Below are 25,471 nucleotides of genomic sequence, written 5' to 3'. Positions count from 1 at the left end.
TTCTGGATGGGAGGGGGACAAGGAGTGACTTTTGGCTGGACTTTTCCGTGTTAGCCACAACCTGAACCAATCTTCTCCTCTGAGAGAGACTGTGTTTTGGGAGGATGCCAGTGAGTCAAGAGACCTGCTTCAGCTGGGAAAAAGACAAAATTGGAGTGAACAGAGAAAAGGTTAGGGGGTTTGTGGTGGCGCCCCCTTGTCCTGGAAAGGAAAGAGAAGAGAAGAAGATCTCTGTTCTTGAGCCCTCGGCCCCAGGAGAAAATGGAGGGGGACTGTGGTCCCAAACAATGAAAAACTGAACTGTTGTTTTCTCCCCTCTTGGCAGGGCATCCTTGATAGGAAAAATCCTAAAGGCACTCTGTCCATCCATGCATTTGGTGGTGAGAGCACTGTGCATGGAAAGGAGAAGGGTCACCATGGCAAACTTTTTCTCCGGGCGGTGCCATGTGTGACATGGAAACACAGGATGTGGAGCTGTGTTTCTTGGAGGGGGGGGTCTGTGGCACAGGAGAGACTCTGTTCCCTCGATGGACTGAGTATCGATTGTTTGGAGGGCGGAAACCTGATTGGGGTCCAGATTGTGTCTCCCTGTGGTTTGTTGGAGTTGGGTGGTGGGAGGAAAGTTTTGCAAGGTTTTCATTTGATCTTTGTGTGTTTTTTTTTTCCCTTCTTTAGTTTTCTCTTTTCTTTAGTAGTAGTAGTTTAATAAAGTTTTTTTTTTTTCTGTTCTTAAGCTTGGGCCTGCTTTGCTCTGTTCTAGATTCCACTTCACAGCATTCAGGGGAGGGATCACATTTTCATGGGGGCACTGTCATTGTGCCAGTGTCAAACCATGACAACTGGTGAGTTTTCTTTCCCAGGGAAAAAGGCTGGAATTTGCACACAGGTGCCCCTGGCCCTGGGTGGGCACCTGACTGCATCAAATACGAACACTGAAGAATATCTCCCAGACCCCAGCTGCCCCCACCTCTAACTTGTGCTGCCCTGATAGTCCCAATGGAGCCCTACAAACTGACATCAACAACCTGGACTGGTGAGTTTTCTTTCCCAGGGAAAAGAGCTGGAATTAGAGCACAGGACTCCCTGGCCTTGGGCAGGCCCCTGACTGCAACAAATACGAATATCGAAGGATATCACCCAGACACCATCTCCCCCAACTTCAAACTGCTGCTGCCCTGACAGTGCCAAGGGAGACCTACAAACTGACATGAGGAAGCTGGACTGGTGAGTTTTCTTTCCCAGGCAAAAAGGCTGGATTTAGCGCACAGGACCCCCTGGGCCTGGGTGGGCAGCTGACTGCATCAAATACGAACACTGAAGAATATCTCCCAGACCCCAGCTGCCCCCACCTCTAACTTGTGCTGCCCTGATAGTCCCAATGGAGCCCTACAAACTGACATCAACAACCTGGACTGGTGAGTTTTCTTTCCCAGGGAAAAGAGCTGGAATTAGAGCACAGGACTCCCTGGCCTTGGGCAGGCCCCTGACTGCAACAAATACGAATATCGAAGGATATCACCCAGACACCATCTCCCCCAACTTCAAACTGCTGCTGCCCTGACAGTGCCAAGGGAGACCTACAAACTGACATGAGGAAGCTGGACTGGTGAGTTTTCTTTCCCAGGCAAAAAGGCTGGATTTAGCGCACAGGACTCCCTGGGCCTGGGTGGGCAGCTGACTGCATCAAATACGAACACTGAAGAATATCTCCCAGACCCCAGCTGCCCCCACCTCAAACTTGTGCTGCCCTGATAGTCCCAATAGAGCCCTACAAACTGACATCAGGAACCTGAACTGGTGAGTTTTCTTTCCCAGGAAAAATGGCTGGAATTAGCGCACAAGACCCCCTGGCCCTCGGTGGGCAGCTGACTGCAACAAATACGAACACCGAAGGTTATCTACCAGACCCCAGCTGCCACGACCTCAAACTTGTGCTGCCCTGATAGTCCCATGGGAGTCCTACAAACTGACACCAGGAACCTCGACTGGTGAGATTTCTTTCCCAGGGTAAAGGCTGGAGAATATGCCCAGGGGCCCCTGGCCCTGAGCTGGTGCCTGACTACAAAAACTCCAATCTTCAAAGGATGTATCCCAGACCGAAGCTGTCCCCACCTCAAACTTTTGCTGCCCTGATAGTCCCAGGGGAGTCCTACAAACTGACATCAGGAACCTGGACTGGTGAGTTTTCTTTCCCAGGGAAAAGGACTGCTGTTTGTGCTTATGGCCCTGTGGCCACCACTGGACCTCCTGAAATTCCAAATGGGATGCCAGATGCCTCCCACACCAAAGCTGCCCCCGGCTCATGGCCTGACTGCTCTTGCCATGGTCCTGGGTGGCCCCGGGGTCTCAGTCTGGAATATCCCGTGGCTCTGGGATGACTTTGGCTCCCTTTCTCTCCTTTTCCACGGCAGATCTCTCCCAGGTGCCCCTGAGTCCTCCCAGCTGCCCCAGTTCCCTCCCAGTGTGCCACCCAACATTCCCGCTTCCCTCTTGATTTCCCCAGTGTCCCTCCCAGTGCTCCCATAGCAAGTACAGGACGCAGTAGAAGCAGTTCTGTCACTGCTTGTAGCCCTTACTGCCACCACGGGAAGGCTCTGAGGGTTCTCGGGGATGGTGGGGAGGAATGCGGGGGTCCCAGGGGTGTCACTCTGGGGTCTGGAGGTCCCAGATGGATTCTGGGAGGGGGGCATGGAGTGTTCAAGGGGGTCTCTCAATGGTCACATGGGGGAGGGGTCCCAGGGGCATCCCAGGGGGTCCTGGGGACCACTGGGGGGTACCAGAGATCCCTTAGGATTCCTGGGGATCATTCAGCGAGTCCCAGAGGGTTCAAGGTAGGTCCCTGGGGGATCTTTCTGGGGGGTCCCAGAGAGTTTTGAAGGGTCCCAGGGGTCAGGGGGATTTCCCAATTAAGATCTGGGGGGGAAGGGGGAGTCCCTCAGGGGCTGGTGGAGGGAGGACAACTTAGCATCACCAAACATGTTATGTCTATCTCCCCATACATTCTAGAGCCCAACTACACCCTGCATTACAAATTTCAAGTCCCCAGGACTTGTGCTATTACAGGCTATGCAGCAGGGCAGAGCAGCTCTGGGACAAATATGTGCAGACACCCGTGACACAAGACAGGACCTGACAAACCAGGGGCCAGGACAGGGAGAGAGAGCTTTTGAGGAGAAGAAAGGACCAAGAGACCCAAAGAACACAGAGTGCACCAGAGACAAGTGACAGGACACACACCGGAACTGCTCTGCCCTGAGCACCTCAGCACTGAGATCAAAACAGACACTTTTCCTTTAGGTGGCCTAAGGGGACACTCCTTGGACATCCCCATCTCCAAAACTGACTCAAAAACACCCCCTGGGGAGTCCCAACCCAGCACCTCTCTTCCATTCCCTCTGTGCGTTGTAGCCCTCCACTTATCTTGCGCATATCTGGGGATGCAAATCCCCATCAGGTGCAGAACGAGGCCTCCTGCCTGTCTGGGAAGTTCCAGTTGTCACCACGCTGTTATCTCTTGCTCTGCCAAGAGAAAGAAAACCAAACATCAGTGCACTACCTTAACAGCACATGGGGCAGAACCTGACAATTCTGCTACTCGCCATCTCCCAAGAAGTCTCGGGCCACACACCTCAGGCGCGCTTGGATTCTGACACCGTCATCTCAAGGTACACCTAGGTTAAGGGCAGACAAGGTGACATGGCATTGCTCCAACTTGAGTGTACCCTCGATCCTCTTCCCTGCCTCACCACAACTCCTCGGCCATTCCTGTGGGTTACCAGGAGGGGACCTTGAAATGCAAAATTGGAAGGCTCTGTCACAGGGTCCTGTAATTCTTCCGGCAAGATCACACGTGCATGAAACCTGGTCCATCAGCCAGTTGGAGACAGAGGTATGAGTACTCCAAGGGGATTCCCTAAAGCACACAAACAACAATGGATGCTTAGAGTTCCACCAAAAACTAAAAGCTGAGCAAGAACAACTGCTTTGGTCCACTGCTCACCTGGCACACTTGGCCTTGACTGCTGCTATCTGCCTGGACCTCCTAAAAATAAAGGCAAAGAACACTGCTGTAACACGGTCACCATTTAGGCTGCCCCTGCAAATGCAAACAATGACTGACCTGCTCATGGGAAAACTCTCACCCAGGACTGGGGCCATCTGCCACAGATTTGAACTGTCAGCATCTGAAAGGAAGTTAGGACTGGTGTCAAACGGCTGCAGGAGAACCTAGCATCACCAAACATGTTATGTCTATCTCCCCATACAATCTAGAGCACAACTACACCCTGCATTACAAATTTCAAGTCCCCAGGACTTGTGCCTATTACAGGCTAAGCAGCAGGGCAGAGCAGCTGCAGGACAAATACCTGCAGCCACCCATGACACAGGACAGGGAGAGAAAGCTTTTGAGGAGAAGAAAGGACTGAGAGACCCAAAGAACACAGAGTGCACCAGAGACAAGTGACAGGACACACACCGGAACTGCTCTGCCCTGAGCACCTCAGCACTGTGATCAAAACAGACACTTTTCCTTTAGGTGGCCTAAGGAGACGCTTCTTGCACATCCCCGCTCCCAAAGCTGATTCAAAAGGCCCTCCCAGCACCCCGCTTTCACCCCCTCTGTGGGTCTTAGCCCTCCACTTATCTCTCAGGCATCTGGGCATGAGAATCCACGTCGCGTGGCAATGGAGGCAGCCTCGCCTGTGGGGAATGTCCTATGGTCACCGGGCTGTGGTCCCATGCTCAGCTACAATCGAGAACACCAAACATCACTGCACGATCTCAACCGCACAGCAGCCACAACTCAGCAATTCTGCTGCTCACCATTATTCTCCTGAGAACGCCAGGCTCCTCAGGCCGCACGCTTCGCCCACACCCTCCTGGCAGGGTCTGCCTGCCTGAAGAGCAGGCGAGGTGAGGTGGCGTTCCCAAAACTCGAGTGGACCCTGGTCCCCCTCACTAGTAGTTCCCCGACTTACAGCAACTCCTCGGCCGCTCCTGAGGCTCCCTGGTGCCACCTTCAAGTGACAAAGATCAAGGCTTCCTCTCAGAGCTGTGTGCCGCTCCCCGAATTCCCACGAGAGTGAAGGAGTGGCTCTGCGGCCGCTTGCAGGGGGGTCTCGCTGGTACACGAGTGGACTGCCTAACGCACACAAACATGAATGGATACTGAGAGTTGCAGCAGAGACACTACAGCTGCAGGCACACAAATTCATAAATAAACAAACTAACAAAATAAAAAAAATCTACCAAAATATTAATTTTGTTTACCCAATATCCAAATAGATTAACAGAGACACCCTGTCCTATCCCCTCAATAAGACCTCTTAATCTATGCCAAACAAATCCTTAAAACTAAGAAAACCCTGCTTGTATCGAAATAAAACCAAAATAAAAGTCTTGTAAACGTTATAAATTCATTAACCTAACACATCAGAACCATAAAAATATTAAACTTTTATGAACACCAGTACACACTACCCTCATTTCAATGTATAAAAGTAAAGCTATTCCTATTACTAACCTAACACAAATATCACAAAATATAGCAGTAAGAAAAGGAAAAAAAAATAAACCTCACTAAAAATAAAATATAAAATTTTTCTTTTAAGCCAAAAAAAAAAAAATCATACATTCTAAACAGGAACTTCCTCAAAATCAAGTATTTCAATAAACCCAAAAAACTCTAACATATTTCAAATAACTACTAAAAAGCCAAGAAACATAAAACAATTAAGCAACCCACCACAACTATCTAAAACTACCTACAATAAACCTTCTTTTAAAAAACCCAACAAATCCTCCTTACCACCTCAACAATACATCACCAGCAACACCAAACAACTCAAAATACCATAACTCCCATCCAAAAAATGCTCTATAGCTCTATAAACTGAAACACTAAAACTCATCTAAAAAACCCACTCACCCTTCAACAACCTCCTCTAACCTACACACAAATCTAAAACCAATAAGAATTAACTATAAACTATCATACCTTAAATAACTCCACCATTAAACACTACTGTACTAGACTTATCAAAACTCCAATACAAACTAAAATCAAAAACCACAAAATAACACACCACTGTTAACATTACCAATATTTTTCTCCATTCCTCTAACAACTGAATACAAACCTCGATTTACCTTCATTTGAAAAACATACAATACACCTACAACCAACTACTCCAAAAATAAAAACACAATCCTACCATCTAGCATAAATTCATCCAAATGAAACTTAAAAAAAATAAAACTCCAAAACAACTGTAATAATCCAACAACATTAGATGAAAAGTATAACAAAAATATTTTTTAAAATCATCCAAATTCTTCTAAAAGATTATTACACCACAAAAAATAAAAAAAGCAAAATCAAAAAGCCTACTGAAAAGCTTACTAAAAATAAAATAGCAAAAGAAACATCAAATTCCCACCAATCTCATCAAAAAAAGTCAGAATGGCTCCACGAGTTAACAAAAAAACCCCAACCTATAAGAAATTAACTGTTATCATACAGGGCATCCATATAAAAAATCTCAATCGTTCTAAAACCTTAAAAATAATTACAAATTAACCCCAAAATAAAAACTTTAATCTCTAACAAAAGAAACCCAAAAACAAACAACAGAAACTAAAAATACACCACGATAGAACCAACTACCAGCAAAAAAAACCCAACACTACACGCTTTTCTCTAACAGTTGTTAGTGAGGCACATCACAAAAATGAAACAAAAATAAAAAATAGCCTTATAGAACCCCACAAAACAAATCACAAAACCCACTAGAAAAAGAAGTCCAACCAACTTACTAAACTTCAAACCATACAACAGACCCTGAAAGCTGCTAAAAATGAAAACCATATCTCTACACTAACTCAAAGAGTAACCAGTACTCTGCTAAGTTAGCTTTAAAAACCAAAGTAATAAACGATATTAAAAAATCTAAACCACTAGACAATAAAAAGCACCCAAATAAAAAACTACCTAAAAAAATCCACCGTATAAATACACAAGTTCCTAAAAAAAACACTAATAAAAAGCAACCAACAACTACATCAAACTAAAGCAAAAACTCAAATAAATAAACTGAAATTAACAACAAAAAAAATTATTCCTAGCTCAATAAACCCATAATGCCTCAATCCACCAAAATACAAATACCACCTAGAAATAAACACGTCACCTAAACATAAATGTAACCATAAACGATATCTCCCAAATTACCGGTAACAATAAAACATCCACGACAATTAAACAAACCAAATGAATAAAACCTTGGTAAGAGAATTAACAAAAATGCAATTCTCAATATTAAAAAAAACTCACTAATTAACTACAGGACACTACCTCAAACCCACCAAAACTAACACTACATACTCGCGCTAAAAAAAGCCACCACAACCTAATTAAAAACCAACCCTGTACTTCATGCTACGACCCATAAAAACCATTGTAAGCCTTAAAAAAACATATCCTTTAAGAAGATAACAGCAATTATATTTTTATAATATAAAAGCAACCAAAAAAAAATCCAACATATCGCACAAAAAAAAAAAAAAAATCCAACAACAAACTCAATCCAAAAAAACCCTTATCACAGCACCTGAACCAAGAACCGTAACAACCAACAAGTACACCGTGACCTTTCTCATACACCAAAGACGAACAAAAGAAAACGACCCAATAAACTCCTCAGGAGCGCCTCAAAACCAGCGCAGCGAGGGAGGCTGGAAGATGCGAAGCCGCGCTCCCGGCCCCGGGCGCAGCGCGGCTCCGGCAGGAAAGCGGCTCCTCCGGCAGGCAGAGGCGGCGCCGCGCCGGGAGACCCCCGCCTGCTGCCCCCGGCCCGGCAGGGCCGCCACCGGGCCCGGGGGGCCCCGGCGGCGCCCGAGCCCCGCGCCCGGAGCGGACGGAGCGGCGGCACCGGCCGGCACCGGCGCGGCGCCCGCGCCGCCTCCCCCGCCCGCCGGCCCGGCCAAAGCTCCGCTCGGCTCCGCACGGCTCGCACCGGCGCGGCTCCGGCGGGCCCGCGGCAGCCCAGCCGCGCCCAGCTCCCCTTCCGCCCCGGCCAGCCCCGGCACTGCCGGCAGGGCTCCGCGCCGGACCCTTCGCTGCCGGGCCGGGGGGTAGAAGAAGCGCCCCGAATGCAGAGGCACAGCCCAATCCCCGCCCTGCCAGCGCTGCCACGGCTGCAGCTCCCTTCCTCTGAAGCCCCGACACTGACGCCATGCTCCAGCGCTCACCTCACCCCAACAAGGGAAAAGAAATGTGGGATCCCCTTCAACTGCATCCCCTAGAAGAGCAGGAAAGAAGCGGCTTGCCTCAAATGATGGCAAAAAGGGGCTTCTTACCTCAATCCAAACCCCTTAAAAGGCGGGACCACAGGACTGCCCCCTCCAATTCAACCTCAGGATGACGAAATTTCAAGGGAAAGGAGAAAAGTCCCGGCTAAAAAGGCGCACCGGCTCACCTGCTCGGCTGCTGCTTCTCGGCACAAAGGTTTGTCCCTCGGCTCCTCCTTTGAGCAATGCTCCACGTATCCAGGTGATCCCCCGGACCCTGTCCGAAGCGCTCACCGTCCTTCCAGGAGACAGCCCCGGGAACCCCCCATAAACTCCTCTTCTCCAGCAGCTTCGTGCAAAACCGATGGGAGGAAAACCCCCTAAATCAGCCGCCAGAGGAGCCGCCCCCACCTCATCATCCTCACAGCTCACACCTGGGGCTGCTCTGAGCCCTCATCATCCTCACAGCTCACACCTGGGGCCTGCTCTGAGCCCTCATCATCCTAACAGCTCACACCTGCCGCTGTTTCCACTCTCCAACAGCGTCTCTCCGTCTCCAACACACAGCCCACTTCTCACAGATACAGATTCAACAGAAATCTGCTACGGCTGTCGGCTTTTCTTAATCCACCTGGTTAAACAATTAAAACACATACATGCACTGATGGTGATTGAAAGAAAGCTTTCCCCTGGAGAAAACAGTCCTTTTGCTGGCACACTTTGCTACACCTTCGGAAAAAGCAGAATCAGCACCAACTCCTAAGACCCCTGCCGAGGAACCCAGCCCTGCCTGGGACACCCAAAGCTGCAGACCTCGAAAAAGGAGGGGAAAAGTCAAGCTTGGAGTGGAAAAAGAGGACAGAAGTACAGCAGCCTTTAAAAATGCCTGCACGGAGCAATAGTGGGAACCAGACACATTTATTCTTTCCTTGCTTTCTGTGATGACATAAATAGGAAGTAAAAACACGTTAAACAAAAGGCAGAGCTAGGATTTTAGAGGTCTTTATTTTGGCAGGCTGCATGACAAACGCCTCTTCCGGGACTGCGACACGTTTGGGGGAATGGCAGAGAACGGAGGCAAAAGGTGCCGGGAGCCCTTTCTGTTCCCTTCAGCCCCTGCAGCTGCTCCGCTGGTTTCAGGGCACTCGCTTGGTTCGTTCCTAGAGAAAAACGATAGGGCATGATTTTCAGAACTACTGCTCATCCCCAGTCGGAGTTTCCTACATTCCTGCATACAAATGAGTGGATCGAGAGAGGGCTTCTTTCCAAATGAGTTTAGCCATAGCTTCCTATTCTTTACCAATAGCTGTGAAAACGAAACACTTGCCAGGTTTTAGTATTCTACACACACCCCTCCCAGGGAATTTTGGGGCAGCTTTGGGTCCCTCTGCGGGACGGCACCCAGCGTGACCCGCCCCCCTCATTCGCCACCCACCCGCTCCTCCACCGCAGTGTGCGTCCCTCTCCTGGGGACCTTGGGGTGCCCCAAATGACATCAGAGCCCCGAGGCTTCAGCCCCTAACCCTGACCCCCGAAGAAGGCACAGGACGAGTCCAACTGCCCCGAACAGCAGCCCAGCACTCCCTTCCAGCCCTTCCCACACCTCCATCCCCCCAGAAAGGGACTCCGCCGCAACAAGGAAGGGGGGGCAGCCCCCAGAAGGCTCGAAGCTCCCGCCCCGCCTCGCTGTCGCGGGCCAGGGGCAGAAAGAGGGAGCGGCAGAGGCGGCGGGGACGCGGCACGGCCGGCACGGCACAGAGCGGGGGCCGCCCGCAGCGCGATGCCGGCGGAGCCGCAGGTCCGGCAGCGCCGGGGCGGGGTCCGAGCGGCGCGGGGGATCCGCCGAGAGCCCCGGCCCCATGCGGGGACTCCCGCAAGGCCCGGGGGGCGCCGGGCTCCGGCCCTCGGGGCTTTATTCTCCGGCGCCCCGAGCCCCGCGGCTGCGGGGGAAAGAAGCGAAGGGGCGACGGGAAGAGAGGAGGGAGAGCGGGACATGCGAAAGGGCGGGGAGGGAGGTCGGGCTGCGGAGGAAAGCGGGCGGGGAAGGGAAAGGCCGGCAGATGAGGAAGAGGGAAGGGGCACAGAGGAGGGAGAGAGGGGGAATGGAACGGAGCAGCGGGGCAGGGACAGGACAGGAAGGATCCGGGTTTGGGGGGGACAAGGAAACGGGGGAAAGAGAGATAACCGAGGGGAATACGGGCAGGAGCATGGAGAAGGAGGGAGAGGGACAGGAGTGGGATCCCTCCCAGCGCCCCGGCTCCGCCCCGGCGCCCCGCCCCGCCCCGCCCGGGCTGCTGCGCTCGGCAGAGCTCGGCTCCGTTCGGCTGGACTCGGCTCCTCGGCCAGCTTCGGCTACTTTCGGCCACGCTCGGCTATTACCAGCCGCATTCGCCTCCATTCGCCTCTTCGGCAAAGCTCGGCTCGCCTCGGCTGAACTCGGCAGAGCTCGGCTCCGCTCGCCTCCTCGGCCCCTTTCGGCCGCTTTCGCCCACGCTCGCCTAGTCCCGCCCGCGCCCGCCTCCATTCGCCCATTCCCACAGCTCGGCTCCCTCCGCCCGGCCCCGGCTCCCTCCGGCTCACACATTTCCTCAGGGCACCTCATTCCAGGGCACACAAACTGCAGCCCCTAAAAGGCTTGCGGCTCTTTCAACACACACACTTGTAACTCAGCTCTCGGGACAGAGCTGATGGCCCCTTTAGGACAAGAATAGTTACATCTAAAAGCAATTCCCTCATTTTGCATCTCCTTTTAATTTAACCACCCCCCCCCCCAAAATCCCATCCATATCACAAGGAATGTGCAGTTCTGGTTCCCCCACCCTCAGTACCCTATTTGTACAAAGGACCTGGGTGCAGCACACACTCCGGATTCAACTCAATAAAGCCCAGCTTCAATAATCAGAACAACTGACATTTGTTTACAAATTAGGTATAATTTTGTACGGTGCTGCGTACCCTCGGAGCCGAGTCGAGGAAAAAGAGCTACAGCACTGGAACCTAAGTTTTAGCAGCCAAGTCATCTATAACTTGTACCATAAAGTAAACCAAGGATAACTACATTATTATCTGCAGAAGTTCTCCACTGTGGGTTTCGGGTACAGCAGCACGTGCTTTACTCCCAGCAAAAGCTGCTCAGGTTGGGGGAGCCAGGAAGCCAAGTCTCTCCACTTTGTCTGAACACCATCTTCCAGGAAGGTACTGCTTCTTCTCTCCCAGGCTCCCTTCAACAAAGTGGCAAATACAGAATCCGGTGCCACAGGAGGCTCTTGGCTGACCTCCTTGTGGTTTTCAAACTGTTTAAAGCGAAACAAAAAGCATAAGAGAAAAACAGCGATGAGTATGAAACAAAAATCTCTTTAGCCACCTTTGTTTTGAGATGAGCCCTGAACTGAATCTCTGGAAACACTGGCATGCAGTCCTGCTAGAACAGAGCTGCCCAGCAGGTTCCCCAGGGGCGTCTGGAGTGTTCACACTGCTGAGCTTAGAAAAACTCACCAAACCCAGCCCAGGGGCCTGTGATCCTCCACCCACCTGGGGGAACTCCAGGTGCTGTAAACAGAGGCCACAGCGCACACCAGGCTCTGCTGTGCCCGGTGAGGAGTCTCTGTATGAGCCCTGAGCCCTGGTATCGCCTCCCAAACACCACAGAGACCTCTTGTGCCATCAGAGAAAAGCCCTGGAGCAAACATGTGTCCCCAGCAGGATCAACAAGAGATGCAGAATTACCTCCTCAATAAAAACGCTGTTTCTGATGGAAATGTAACCTCTGTCGACTGCGAGGATTTTATAGGAATACTGGCTCAAGAATTCAGCGACTTCAGGGACTCCATACCACAGGTTCCTGGGACTGCTTGGGCATCCAGAGTCTATAGTATCGGTTAAACTGGTAGAGCTGAGGATACTTAGCAGCTTTCAGGGACTCGGGATCTTTGTCACAGAGCTGGAGCGTCAAGCAGGGAGCAAGGGGTTCTCTCAGAGAGTGCAGGAGGTCAGTGAAAACAGCACCAGGGTCCTCCACGACATCTGCTCCTAGAAAAGCCAAATAAATTAAACTATTAACATGAGCACGGACACTGGGACAACCTTCCTTACTTTGGGCCTTGCCAGCAGCCCACAGAGCCTCATGGAGAAAAGAACTGAACAAGATCAAAAAGTGTTCCTAGTGAACTATACACGTGCTCCTGGCTGCTGAGGTGCCTGAAAAACCCTCCAGACATCATCAGCTCTTGCTGAAGCAAATAATCCACCTTTGCTGTGTTGTGCCAAAAACACAGCCGTCTCTTAACAGGGACGGACCCTGCCAGGCACCGCCTCAGAGAAGAACCGAGCTGTACTGGGGGCACACACCCAGCCAACGTGTACAAGTTAAGCAGAATTTTCTGTCAGAACTGGGACTTTCAGCACCCCCCAGGTGCTACTCGACTGCCACATACACACAGAGGGCTTCGTGAGGCGCTCTGGGGTTGGCCAGTCCTGCTCCAAGCTCTGCTGATGCCCCTGTGGTTTTAACGCTGTCCTCAAGGAGGTGGTAGAACCTCGCAATATTTGCCCTTGGAGCTTAATTTCTGAAGTTTCCCTTGGGAAACGCATCCACTTCCTACTTAACAATGCAGTCCCCTCTCCCTGCTCTCGGGAAGAGCTGCCCACAGGCACGAGAATCACCTTCCTCTCCTGATCGCCACGCTCTGCCCTTAAAACGCTGTGTTACTGAGGCCAACTACTTCCAGACCAAGACTGTCCATGCAGGGACAGTGCCCCTTTTCTTTAGAAGATAACATGAGGGAAGGTAACAGGACCTCGCAGCCAGCAAGAGGATGGGAGAAGAAGCTGTGCTATCAGCAAGTACCAGTGCTCCAAATGCAGGGAGCGCCATGCAGCCCCGTCTCTGCCAGGAAAGGCTCATGGAGCAGAAGAATGAGCACACGGGCTGCCTCTCAATCTCCTGGCAGGAAGCTTCTCTACTCCCCTTGTGCCTGGACACAAAGCTTTGGGCAGTAAGAAGGGAGAGGCACGGTGGCACCCGTTCAGGGACGAGCCAAGCTACCGAGCACACCCTGCCCTGGTTCAGTGCTGGGAACTGACGGTGAGCTGGCTACAAAAACCACAGGAAAGATCATGTTTGACCCCATGCAGCTTTTCTCTTAGAAATCACTTTAGACACTCTTCTTGTGACTAGCGCTCAGTGAATCCTACCGGGACAGAATGGGATGTGCTGCAGCAGCAACCCTGACCATGGCGTGGCTGTCCCTGCTACCTGCACGGACACAGCTTGGCCACGGAGAGAAAATCTTTTGTGCCAGGAATATTTACCAATGCCAGGTGCTGGTAAGCACTGCTCAGGGTGCTGCTGGCACCTGGGATGGCTCAAAGCTCCATGGTTTGTGGCAACAGCCAAAAAGCACATGCCACTTCCTGAGGACCTCCACCTGTAGTATCCTGGGCAATTCAAAACCCACTATTCCCTTGTGCCTTTGTCTACCTGGAGTCATTCAGGGAAATGAAAATACACTAACTGAATTAAGAAGAGAAAACTGTTAAGATACATTATTCTTAGGCCTCTGATGGAGAATTGAAGCACCATCAATTGCCTTCCTTCCTGCTCCTTTAATTTGCAGAATGAGTGTCCATACAGACTTCTAACGAGGTTTAATTCATCTTCCTTAAAGGTAGCTTAGTTTAACTTTCTTCTATTCCTCCTCTAGACAACTTATGAATTACACTATTAAAGCACCCTGACTCAAAGGATTCTTGCACTGTGGGAACACTTCCTGCTCAGAGTTTTTCAACAGTTAAAATCTCTGTGCTATCTTTTATGCCAGATTTAGTCAACTAGCCTAAATGGGTCCACAAAAGACATCTGTATGGATGAATGCAATTAGTTAAAATCTTCTCCTTCTCCTACTCAACAGAGTTATAGGGCCTGCAACAACATGCTAATTCAAGTTAAGAATGATTCTAGTGACTTCACTGTAGTTTGATAAGTATTAAGGATTTGCCTAGCAATGTGCTTGTACTGATTTTAATAAACTTTTTTCATCACTAGAGGCAAATTCCAGGAGACATTTATTTTAATTTAACTAACTCTACCTGAAGACATACCTTTGGTTAAGTAACCAGTATCCTTCACAGAACTGACTTACCTAAAGTGAGGTACTCTTAAATTGCTGTAATACCCAAAAGGAATCTACACACTGCAAAATGCCTTCAAGAATAATTGTGTTTAATTGGTATGGAGAAAGTTATGGTTGTGTTCTGAAAAACCATTCTTCTGCTAAAGATGAGGGACAAGATGCACATTTAAATTACTATGACACGGTGTGAATGAGACAGGGTCACATATATCAAAGGAAAACTACATCATTTTATGTTGCTTTCCTGTTTTTCCACTGCTTAGGTTTACAAAACTGGCAACACAATGTGTTGTCAAATATGTTGAGAGCTAGTTTTGGAGAGTACTCGATCTGAAAATAAATTCTCTTTTTAGGTGGCAATTGACTTCCACTGTCCTTAGTTACAAAGAGGGTCCACAGGAGTGTAGAACTTTTGAGGTCTGTGCTGCAGAAGCATGGGCTATGTTGCAGTTACTGCTGAACCACGCTCTGCCCTTAAAACGCTGTGTTACTGAAGCCAACTACTTCCAGGACCAAGACTATGCAGGGACAGTGTCCCTTCTCTTTAGGGTCAGGGAAAAAGGGCAGAAGCACCTACAGAGCTTCAATGCCCCTCTTGAGCACAAAGCACCGTGAATCTGCACCTCCTTCTGCTTGCAGGGAAGATAATAAAATGCCTCAAGGTAAAAAATGATAAATGGTAAAAAATTATTGCAAGAGGGCAGAAATGATGCCACTTTCACTCCACTGCTAGAAACGACACATAAAACATTAAAAAAACCCTGTACCTGTTCCATTTTCAGACTGAAACAACAGCATATTCCTGGCTTCTAATGCATCAGGGACAACAGCACTGAAGGGAAATGTTTGGATAATCACATCTTCATTCAAAGAGAACCCAATTTCTTCATCTAAGCCATCACTGCCCTCCATCAGAACAGCCAGCACATCCACGACATCTAATAAGTGAAGGAAAAAATGTAAGCAGAGGATCCAGACTAACTGGGAAAACAACAGAGGGAAAATGCAACATTCCAGGAACACAAAGTATCTTTTTAGTTTCCCCCAAAAAAACCAAAACCAAACCAAACAAACAAAAAACCCCACCAAAATGGAAACATTTTATACGGCCCCCTTGAGGACTTTCTTGGGTTGTTACTGATGTTTGGAGGGGTGTAAGGGCAGTTAACACTTGTGTTTGTGATGCTTTTGCTTGCTTTTGTAACTTTTCCTTTAGTATTTTAATAGTTTTAACTAAAAATGTTTGTGGCTTTGTTGGTATAGTAGTTATCTGTTTTAGTGTATTTTTTATAGTTTAATTAGTTTTTAATGTATTTAGTATACTTCTTGTAGAAGTATTACAATTTTGTAAAGCATACTGCTTTAATAATTAATTAATAATTTAATGATTTACGTATAAACGTATAAATATATATTTAACGTATAAATATATAAATATATTATGTATAAACTTAGGCACTCTAGTTTTTTTTTACTGCTGTTGTTGCTTTATTAATAAATGCTTTAAAAGTTTTTTGGTTTTTTTTTTTGCTTAATTTTTATATATGCTGGTAAATTTCTTGGGTCTTTTACTTTATCTATAGCTTGTTGAGTTAGTTGCATTGCCTTTTGACATTTTTTAGGTTTTAGCATAGCTTGTGCCTTAGTGCGAAAACATGGTCTTAAGCTTATCAATTTATCTATAGTTACTTTGTGAAGAGGATCTTTAGGCTGCTTTTGCATAGCTACAGCTTTATTAACTTCTGCTTGCTAGTGTGCACTAAATAAAAGTTTCTGATGCGGTGAGAAAATAAGTTTAGCAAGACTTTTAGAATTTTTTGGTAACAATATATTAGTACTCTAAATATAATTTAGTATTTGCTGAGTTGGTTTATTAGTTACTCTAAATTGACTCACTGTAGCTTGCAACTGTGACAACAATTTTTTAATCTAACGGTGTAATTTGAGCTGGTAACCTTTTGCTCGCTTGCTGCTGAAAAATTATAGGATAAGCTAAGTCGGCTGCTAGTTCTAAAGTTTGCTTATTCTCTTTGTTTAGTTTTTCTTTTGTTAGAGTTGCCTAAACTTCTTTTTGCTCTCTGGCCAGAGCCTTTGTTAGGTCAGACTTTGCCTTAGGGGGTGATTTACTGACAGACAAACTCTGACAAACCGGTGATCTCTGTTTGGGGGGGCTGGAGGAGCCGTGGGCTCACAACGCGACTCTGTTTCCGTGTCCTCAGGCACGGGTCGCAATGGAGGTAACTCCACTGTAGACACAGCAGGTGGCATGGAAATACTAGGTAATTAATTTTCTCTGCTATAACTTTTATTCTTCTCTAGTGTGACGTTGCTTGTGCAGCAGCTTTTTTTTCTGCCTGATGTTGTAATAACTCATTGTGAACTACCTTTTACAACTTTTTTAGCTTTTTGGCTGCCTTATCATCATCTAAAATGTCTTCTTATAGTTTATCTTTAAACTTACGCCACTTAGACAACTTATGTACTGTATGAGGATTTATAAAGAACCCCTTAGCATACCTATATGTTAATAACCTTGGCAGATCTTTATGTAAATCAATGTTTTTAATCTGCCTTTTCTGCAAGAATGCAGTAAATAAATCATATGCTGCTTGCCTCTCCATACCTCTATTGTCAGCGCTGTTGCAGCCCTCCGAGGTCGTCGGCAGCACGTATCGGCCAGGCTTGCCTCTGCAGTCACCTGGGGCACGGTGCACTCTATTTCAATTCAGCACTTTTGCCGTCCTGGCTGCATCAGGACCTGAACTCTTTTTCATCACTCCACCGTGGCGCCTATCACGTCGAGGTCACCATTTTTGGGGAAAAATAACGGGAGAAAAGCCCATTCTATAATGCCAACAAGTTTCAGTTTATTCTAAGTACGCATGTACAGTTATACCCGTTATAATGAAGCTCATGCATATTGCAAAACTTAGGCTCCTCATTGGTGTCTCTAGAACAGGTCAAGCTCGCCTTTGGGGCTTTCTCTGCTTGCTTTGTTTTCCCTTACACTTATCTCTTTGCTGACCGTTCTGCTGCTGGGAACCAGCTCACCCAAGGACGTGTGATATTGTTGCTACATCCGCTATTGCTGCACTCTGCAATTTTCAGCTACCGCTTCACTAACTGCAAGTAGTCATGGCCTCTCTCCCGAAGCCACTCATCCACAAAACTCTCCACACATCGATCCGAATTTTTGGGCACTTTTCCCTTTTTTTTTTTTTTTTTTTTTTGCTTTTTCCCCATTTTTTGCCTTTCCCGCATTTTTGGGCTCCTAAACCGTTTCTTTGTGCGATTTTCCCACATTTTCTGATCTTTTTCCCACTTTTCGGCTCTTTCGCCGACTTTGGTCACTCCCCCCCAATTTCCGAGCTCCCCGATCCCATTTTCGCCCATTCTTCCCTAATTTTTGGGCTCTTTACCCATTTTTGGTCACTTCCCCCCCGTTTCCGCGTTCCCCCATCCCGATTCCGGGCTCCTTGTCCCGCTTTTTGGCTTTTTTTCCCCGTTTTTTACCTTTTTTTCCCCTTTTTCTGGACTCTCGCATGTCATATTTCCCGCGTCCTGTCCCTCATGGCGGCCGCGCACGCGCAGGAGCGACCACAGGGACGGTCCATAGAGATGAATGGGAGGTCCTCCAGGAGCATAGAGACGAGCCGGAAGTTCCATGAAACCATAGAGATGAACAGGAAGTCCTCCAGAAACCATAGAGATGAGCCGGAAGTTCCAAGAAACGATAGAGACTAAGCGGAAGTTTTCCAGAAACCATGGAGATTAACCGGAAATTCCACAACACGATTGAGACGAACAAGAAGTCCTCAAAAACAATAGAGATGAACCGTTGTCGTACGGACGGCAGCCGGCGCGGGACAACAAGCCACAACGCGATTTCGTACGGACGGCGACCGGTGCGGGACAGAAATCCGCAACGCTTGGTGGCATGGACGGCGGCAGGCGCGGGACAGAAAGCTGCCCTCGCCGCTGCCATCCTTCTCCGGCGCCGCCGCGGAGCCGCCTTCAGCTCTCCCCTCACTCACAGACACCGCCCCGCTCGCCGCTCGCTGCCGCCCCTCGCCCTTCCCGCCCCGTCTCGGTGGTTTTGGGGCCGCTCTGGCTCCTCCCGCCCCGTCTCGGTGGTTTTGCCGGGCGCTGGCTGGGGGCCTGCAGTACCGCCCTGTGTCCACAAGGCGGCAGCACTGCCGCCCGCCACCGTCGGGGGCCGCCGCTCGCCTCGGGGCCGCGGGGCGGGGCCGGCGGCAAAAAAGAACGGGCGCCGTCCCCTGCGGAACGTCCTCGGTAGCAAATGCCCCGAAACATCCCGCGCGGAAAAGAACGCAAACAAAAAAAACCCTGCCTCTAACCCAACAAGAACCAAAAGAAAAAACCTTTTCTTTTAAACTGCATTTCAATGTATTTTGTTTTTATATTTTTAATATTTATATACACATTCATATTTATAATTCGGATTTAAAGGCTGACAGGGGAGGGAAGAGGGACGGTGGACAGAGGAGGGAGAGAGGAGAAAAGGAACGGAGCAGCGGGGCAGGGACAGGACAGGAAGGATCCGGGTTTGGGGGGGACAAGGAAACGGGGGAAAGAGAGATAACCGAGGGGAATACGGGCAGGAGCATGGAGAAGGAGGGAGAGGGACAGGAGTGGGATCCCTCCCAGCGCCCCGGCTCCGCCCCGGCGCCCCGCCCCGCCCCGCCCGGGCTGCTGCGCTCGGCAGAGCTCGGCTCCGTTCGGCTGGACTCGGCTCCTCGGCCAGCTTCGGCTACTTTCGGCCACGCTCGGCTATTACCAGCCGCATTCGCCTCCATTCGCCTCTTCGGCAAAGCTCGGCTCGCCTCGGCTGAACTCGGCAGAGCTCGGCTCCGCTCGCCTCCTCGGCCCCTTTCGGCCGCTTTCGCCCACGCTCGCCTAGTCCCGCCCGCGCCCGCCTCCATTCGCCCATTCCCACAGCTCGGCTCCCTCCGCCCGGCCCCGGCTCCCTCCGGCTCACACATTTCCTCAGGGCACCTCATTCCAGGGCACACAAACTGCAGCCCCTAAAAGGCTTGCGGCTCTTTCAACACACACACTTGTAACTCAGCTCTCGGGACAGAGCTGATGGCCCCTTTAGGACAAGAATAGTTACATCTAAAAGCAATTCCCTCATTTTGCATCTCCTTTTAATTTAACCCCCCCCCCCCCCAAAATCCCATCCATATCACAAGGAATGTGCAGTTCTGGTTCCCCCACCCTCAGTACCCTATTTGTACAAAGGACCTGGGTGCAGCACACACTCCGGATTCAACTCAATAAAGCCCAGCTTCAATAATCAGAACAACTGACATTTGTTTACAAATTAGGTATAATTTTGTACGGTGCTGCGTACCCTCGGAGCCGAGTCGAGGAAAAAGAGCTACAGCACTGGAACCTAAGTTTTAGCAGCCAAGTCATCTATAACTTGTACCATAAAGTAAACCAAGGATAACTACATTATTATCTGCAGAAGTTCTCCACTGTGGGTTTCGGGTACAGCAGCACGTGCTTTACTCCCAGCAAAAGCTGCTCAGGTTGGGGGAGCCAGGAAGCCAAGTCTCTCCACTTTGTCTGAACACCATCTTCCAGGAAGGTACTGCTTCTTCTCTCCCAGGCTCCCTTCAACAAAGTGGCAAATACAGAATCCGGTGCCACAGGAGGCTCTTGGCTGACCTCCTTGTGGTTTTCAAACTGTTTAAAGCGAAACAAAAAGCATAAGAGAAAAACAGCGATGAGTATGAAACAAAAATCTCTTTAGCCACCTTTGTTTTGAGATGAGCCCTGAACTGAATCTCTGGAAACACTGGCATGCAGTCCTGCTAGAACAGAGCTGCCCAGCAGGTTCCCCAGGGGCGTCTGGAGTGTTCACACTGCTGAGCTTAGAAAAACTCACCAAACCCAGCCCAGGGGCCTGTGATCCTCCACCCACCTGGGGGAACTCCAGGTGCTGTAAACAGAGGCCACAGCGCACACCAGGCTCTGCTGTGCCCGGTGAGGAGTCTCTGTATGAGCCCTGAGCCCTGGTATCGCCTCCCAAACACCACAGAGACCTCTTGTGCCATCAGAGAAAAGCCCTGGAGCAAACATGTGTCCCCAGCAGGATCAACAAGAGATGCAGAATTACCTCCTCAATAAAAACGCTGTTTCTGATGGAAATGTAACCTCTGTCGACTGCGAGGATTTTATAGGAATACTGGCTCAAGAATTCAGCGACTTCAGGGACTCCATACCACAGGTTCCTGGGACTGCTTGGGCATCCAGAGTCTATAGTATCGGTTAAACTGGTAGAGCTGAGGATACTTAGCAGCTTTCAGGGACTCGGGATCTTTGTCACAGAGCTGGAGCGTCAAGCAGGGAGCAAGGGGTTCTCTCAGAGAGTGCAGGAGGTCAGTGAAAACAGCACCAGGGTCCTCCACGACATCTGCTCCTAGAAAAGCCAAATAAATTAAACTATTAACATGAGCACGGACACTGGGACAACCTTCCTTACTTTGGGCCTTGCCAGCAGCCCACAGAGCCTCATGGAGAAAAGAACTGAACAAGATCAAAAAGTGTTCCTAGTGAACTATACACGTGCTCCTGGCTGCTGAGGTGCCTGAAAAACCCTCCAGACATCATCAGCTCTTGCTGAAGCAAATAATCCACCTTTGCTGTGTTGTGCCAAAAACACAGCCGTCTCTTAACAGGGACGGACCCTGCCAGGCACCGCCTCAGAGAAGAACCGAGCTGTACTGGGGGCACACACCCAGCCAACGTGTACAAGTTAAGCAGAATTTTCTGTCAGAACTGGGACTTTCAGCACCCCCCAGGTGCTACTCGACTGCCACATACACACAGAGGGCTTCGTGAGGCGCTCTGGGGTTGGCCAGTCCTGCTCCAAGCTCTGCTGATGCCCCTGTGGTTTTAACGCTGTCCTCAAGGAGGTGGTAGAACCTCGCAATATTTGCCCTTGGAGCTTAATTTCTGAAGTTTCCCTTGGGAAACGCATCCACTTCCTACTTAACAATGCAGTCCCCTCTCCCTGCTCTCGGGAAGAGCTGCCCACAGGCACGAGAATCACCTTCCTCTCCTGATCGCCACGCTCTGCCCTTAAAACGCTGTGTTACTGAGGCCAACTACTTCCAGACCAAGACTGTCCATGCAGGGACAGTGCCCCTTTTCTTTAGAAGATAACATGAGGGAAGGTAACAGGACCTCGCAGCCAGCAAGAGGATGGGAGAAGAAGCTGTGCTATCAGCAAGTACCAGTGCTCCAAATGCAGGGAGCGCCATGCAGCCCCGTCTCTGCCAGGAAAGGCTCATGGAGCAGAAGAATGAGCACACGGGCTGCCTCTCAATCTCCTGGCAGGAAGCTTCTCTACTCCCCTTGTGCCTGGACACAAAGCTTTGGGCAGTAAGAAGGGAGAGGCACGGTGGCACCCGTTCAGGGACGAGCCAAGCTACCGAGCACACCCTGCCCTGGTTCAGTGCTGGGAACTGACGGTGAGCTGGCTACAAAAACCACAGGAAAGATCATGTTTGACCCCATGCAGCTTTTCTCTTAGAAATCACTTTAGACACTCTTCTTGTGACTAGCGCTCAGTGAATCCTACCGGGACAGAATGGGATGTGCTGCAGCAGCAACCCTGACCATGGCGTGGCTGTCCCTGCTACCTGCACGGACACAGCTTGGCCACGGAGAGAAAATCTTTTGTGCCAGGAATATTTACCAATGCCAGGTGCTGGTAAGCACTGCTCAGGGTGCTGCTGGCACCTGGGATGGCTCAAAGCTCCATGGTTTGTGGCAACAGCCAAAAAGCACATGCCACTTCCTGAGGACCTCCACCTGTAGTATCCTGGGCAATTCAAAACCCACTATTCCCTTGTGCCTTTGTCTACCTGGAGTCATTCAGGGAAATGAAAATACACTAACTGAATTAAGAAGAGAAAACTGTTAAGATACATTATTCTTAGGCCTCTGATGGAGAATTGAAGCACCATCAATTGCCTTCCTTCCTGCTCCTTTAATTTGCAGAATGAGTGTCCATACAGACTTCTAACGAGGTTTAATTCATCTTCCTTAAAGGTAGCTTAGTTTAACTTTCTTCTATTCCTCCTCTAGACAACTTATGAATTACACTATTAAAGCACCCTGACTCAAAGGATTCTTGCACTGTGGGAACACTTCCTGCTCAGAGTTTTTCAACAGTTAAAATCTCTGTGCTATCTTTTATGCCAGATTTAGTCAACTAGCCTAAATGGGTCCACAAAAGACATCTGTATGGATGAATGCAATTAGTTAAAATCTTCTCCTTCTCCTACTCAACAGAGTTATAGGGCCTGCAACAACATGCTAATTCAAGTTAAGAATGATTCTAGTGACTTCACTGTAGTTTGATAAGTATTAAGGATTTGCCTAGCAATGTGCTTGTACTGATTTTAATAAACTTTTTTCATCACTAGAGGCAAATTCCAGGAGACATTTATTTTAATTTAACTAACTCTACCTGAAGACATACCTTTGGTTAAGTAACCAGTATCCTTCACAGAACTGACTTACCTAAAGTGAGGTACTCTTAAATTGCTGTAATACCCAAAAGGAATCTACACACTGCAAAATGCCTTCAAGAATAATTGTGTTTAATTGGTATGGAGAAAGTTATGGTTGTGTTCTGAAAAACCATTCTTCTGCTAAAGATGAGGGACAAGATGCACATTTAAATTACTATGACACGGTGTGAATGAGACAGGGTCACATATATCAAAGGAAAACTACATCATTTTATGTTGCTTTCCTGTTTTTCCACTGCTTAGGTTTACAAAACTGGCAACACAATGTGTTGTCAAATATGTTGAGAGCTAGTTTTGGAGAGTACTCGATCTGAAAATAAATTCTCTTTTTAGGTGGCAATTGACTTCCACTGTCCTTAGTTACAAAGAGGGTCCACAGGAGTGTAGAACTTTTGAGGTCTGTGCTGCAGAAGCATGGGCTATGTTGCAGTTACTGCTGAACCACGCTCTGCCCTTAAAACGCTGTGTTACTGAAGCCAACTACTTCCAGGACCAAGACTATGCAGGGACAGTGTCCCTTCTCTTTAGGGTCAGGGAAAAAGGGCAGAAGCACCTACAGAGCTTCAATGCCCCTCTTGAGCACAAAGCACCGTGAATCTGCACCTCCTTCTGCTTGCAGGGAAGATAATAAAATGCCTCAAGGTAAAAAATGATAAATGGTAAAAAATTATTGCAAGAGGGCAGAAATGATGCCACTTTCACTCCACTGCTAGAAACGACACATAAAACATTAAAAAAACCCTGTACCTGTTCCATTTTCAGACTGAAACAACAGCATATTCCTGGCTTCTAATGCAGCAGGGACAACAGCACTGAAGGGAAATGTTTGGATAATCACATCTTCATTCAAAGAGAACCCAATTTCTTCATCTAAGCCATCACTGCCCTCCATCAGAACAGCCAGCACATCCACGACATCTAATAAGTGAAGGAAAAAATGTAAGCAGAGGATCCAGACTAACTGGGAAAACAACAGAGGTAAAATGCAACATTCCAGGAACACAAAGTATCTTTTTAGTTTCCCCCAAAAAAACCAAAACCAAACCAAACAAACAAAAAACCCCACCAAAATGGAAACATTTTATACGGCCCCCTTGAGGACTTTCTTGGGTTGTTACTGATGTTTGGAGGGGTGTAAGGGCAGTTAACACTTGTGTTTGTGATGCTTTTGCTTGCTTTTGTAACTTTTCCTTTAGTATTTTAATAGTTTTAACTAAAAATGTTTGTGGCTTTGTTGGTATAGTAGTTATCTGTTTTAGTGTATTTTTTATAGTTTAATTAGTTTTTAATGTATTTAGTATACTTCTTGTAGAAGTATTACAATTTTGTAAAGCATACTGCTTTAATAATTAATTAATAATTTAATGATTTACGTATAAACGTATAAATATATATTTAACGTATAAATATATAAATATATTATGTATAAACTTAGGCACTCTAGTTTTTTTTTACTGCTGTTGTTGCTTTATTAATAAATGCTTTAAAAGTTTTTTGGTTTTTTTTTTTGCTTAATTTTTATATATGCTGGTAAATTTCTTGGGTCTTTTACTTTATCTATAGCTTGTTGAGTTAGTTGCATTGCCTTTTGACATTTTTTAGGTTTTAGCATAGCTTGTGCCTTAGTGCGAAAACATGGTCTTAAGCTTATCAATTTATCTATAGTTACTTTGTGAAGAGGATCTTTAGGCTGCTTTTGCATAGCTACAGCTTTATTAACTTCTGCTTGCTAGTGTGCACTAAATAAAAGTTTCTGATGCGGTGAGAAAATAAGTTTAGCAAGACTTTTAGAATTTTTTGGTAACAATATATTAGTACTCTAAATATAATTTAGTATTTGCTGAGTTGGTTTATTAGTTACTCTAAATTGACTCACTGTAGCTTGCAACTGTGACAACAATTTTTTAATCTAACGGTGTAATTTGAGCTGGTAACCTTTTGCTCGCTTGCTGCTGAAAAATTATAGGATAAGCTAAGTCGGCTGCTAGTTCTAAAGTTTGCTTATTCTCTTTGTTTAGTTTTTCTTTTGTTAGAGTTGCCTAAACTTCTTTTTGCTCTCTGGCCAGAGCCTTTGTTAGGTCAGACTTTGCCTTAGGGGGTGATTTACTGACAGACAAACTCTGACAAACCGGTGATCTCTGTTTGGGGGGGCTGGAGGAGCCGTGGGCTCACAACGCGACTCTGTTTCCGTGTCCTCAGGCACGGGTCGCAATGGAGGTAACTCCACTGTAGACACAGCAGGTGGCATGGAAATACTAGGTAATTAATTTTCTCTGCTATAACTTTTATTCTTCTCTAGTGTGACGTTGCTTGTGCAGCAGCTTTTTTTTCTGCCTGATGTTGTAATAACTCATTGTGAACTACCTTTTACAACTTTTTTAGCTTTTTGGCTGCCTTATCATCATCTAAAATGTCTTCTTATAGTTTATCTTTAAACTTACGCCACTTAGACAACTTATGTACTGTATGAGGATTTATAAA

General features: G+C 47.9%; 1 protein-coding gene and 3 long non-coding RNA genes across 26 annotated transcripts in view; all 4 read right to left on the bottom strand.

Annotated features, from left to right (window-relative positions):
- Positions 1-496: 496 nt before the first annotated feature.
- Positions 497-4,858, bottom strand: LOC146768878 (uncharacterized). The gene is made up of 2 exons (XR_014957510.1): positions 4,001-4,858; positions 497-3,913 (listed from the first exon to the last, which is right to left on the bottom strand). It is a non-coding gene; the product is annotated as an uncharacterized LOC146768878 (long non-coding RNA).
- Positions 4,859-9,275: 4,417 nt separating this feature from the next.
- Positions 9,276-11,701, bottom strand: LOC110478286 (uncharacterized). Its single transcript, XM_085588564.1, has 4 exons — positions 11,654-11,701; positions 11,406-11,582; positions 9,893-10,661; positions 9,276-9,449 (listed from the first exon to the last, which is right to left on the bottom strand). The coding sequence occupies exons 1-4, from the start codon at positions 11,699-11,701 to the stop codon at positions 9,283-9,285; spliced, it is 1,161 nt and encodes a 386-aa protein (XP_085444690.1). The 3' UTR covers positions 9,276-9,282.
- A 352-nt stretch (positions 11,702-12,053) lies between these two features.
- On the bottom strand, positions 12,054-17,927 carry LOC146768877 (uncharacterized). The gene is made up of 2 exons (XR_014957508.1): positions 17,044-17,927; positions 12,054-15,358 (listed from the first exon to the last, which is right to left on the bottom strand). It is a non-coding gene; the product is annotated as an uncharacterized LOC146768877 (long non-coding RNA).
- A 1,825-nt stretch (positions 17,928-19,752) lies between these two features.
- LOC144246198 (uncharacterized) overlaps positions 19,753-25,471 on the bottom strand; it is a 45,104-nt gene continuing 39,385 nt past the window's right edge. For 22 of the 23 annotated variants that reach the window (XR_014957486.1, XR_014957490.1, XR_014957487.1 and 19 more), the window contains 2 exons: positions 20,566-23,908; positions 19,753-20,132 (listed from right to left, as the gene is read on the bottom strand). This is a non-coding gene — a long non-coding RNA (uncharacterized LOC144246198). The remainder of the gene's footprint in view (positions 20,133-20,565; positions 23,909-25,471) is intronic. The other variant, XR_014957483.1, reaches the window with a different exon arrangement.

The sequence above is a fragment of the Lonchura striata genome, chromosome 1 (assembly GCF_050655825.1).
Source record: "Lonchura striata isolate lonStrDom1 chromosome 1, ASM5065582v1, whole genome shotgun sequence".
In the NCBI taxonomy this organism is placed as follows: domain Eukaryota; kingdom Metazoa; phylum Chordata; class Aves; order Passeriformes; family Estrildidae; genus Lonchura; species Lonchura striata.
The sequence above is the reverse complement of the archived record's forward strand: the minus strand, read 5'-3'. Positions and strand labels throughout refer to the sequence as shown.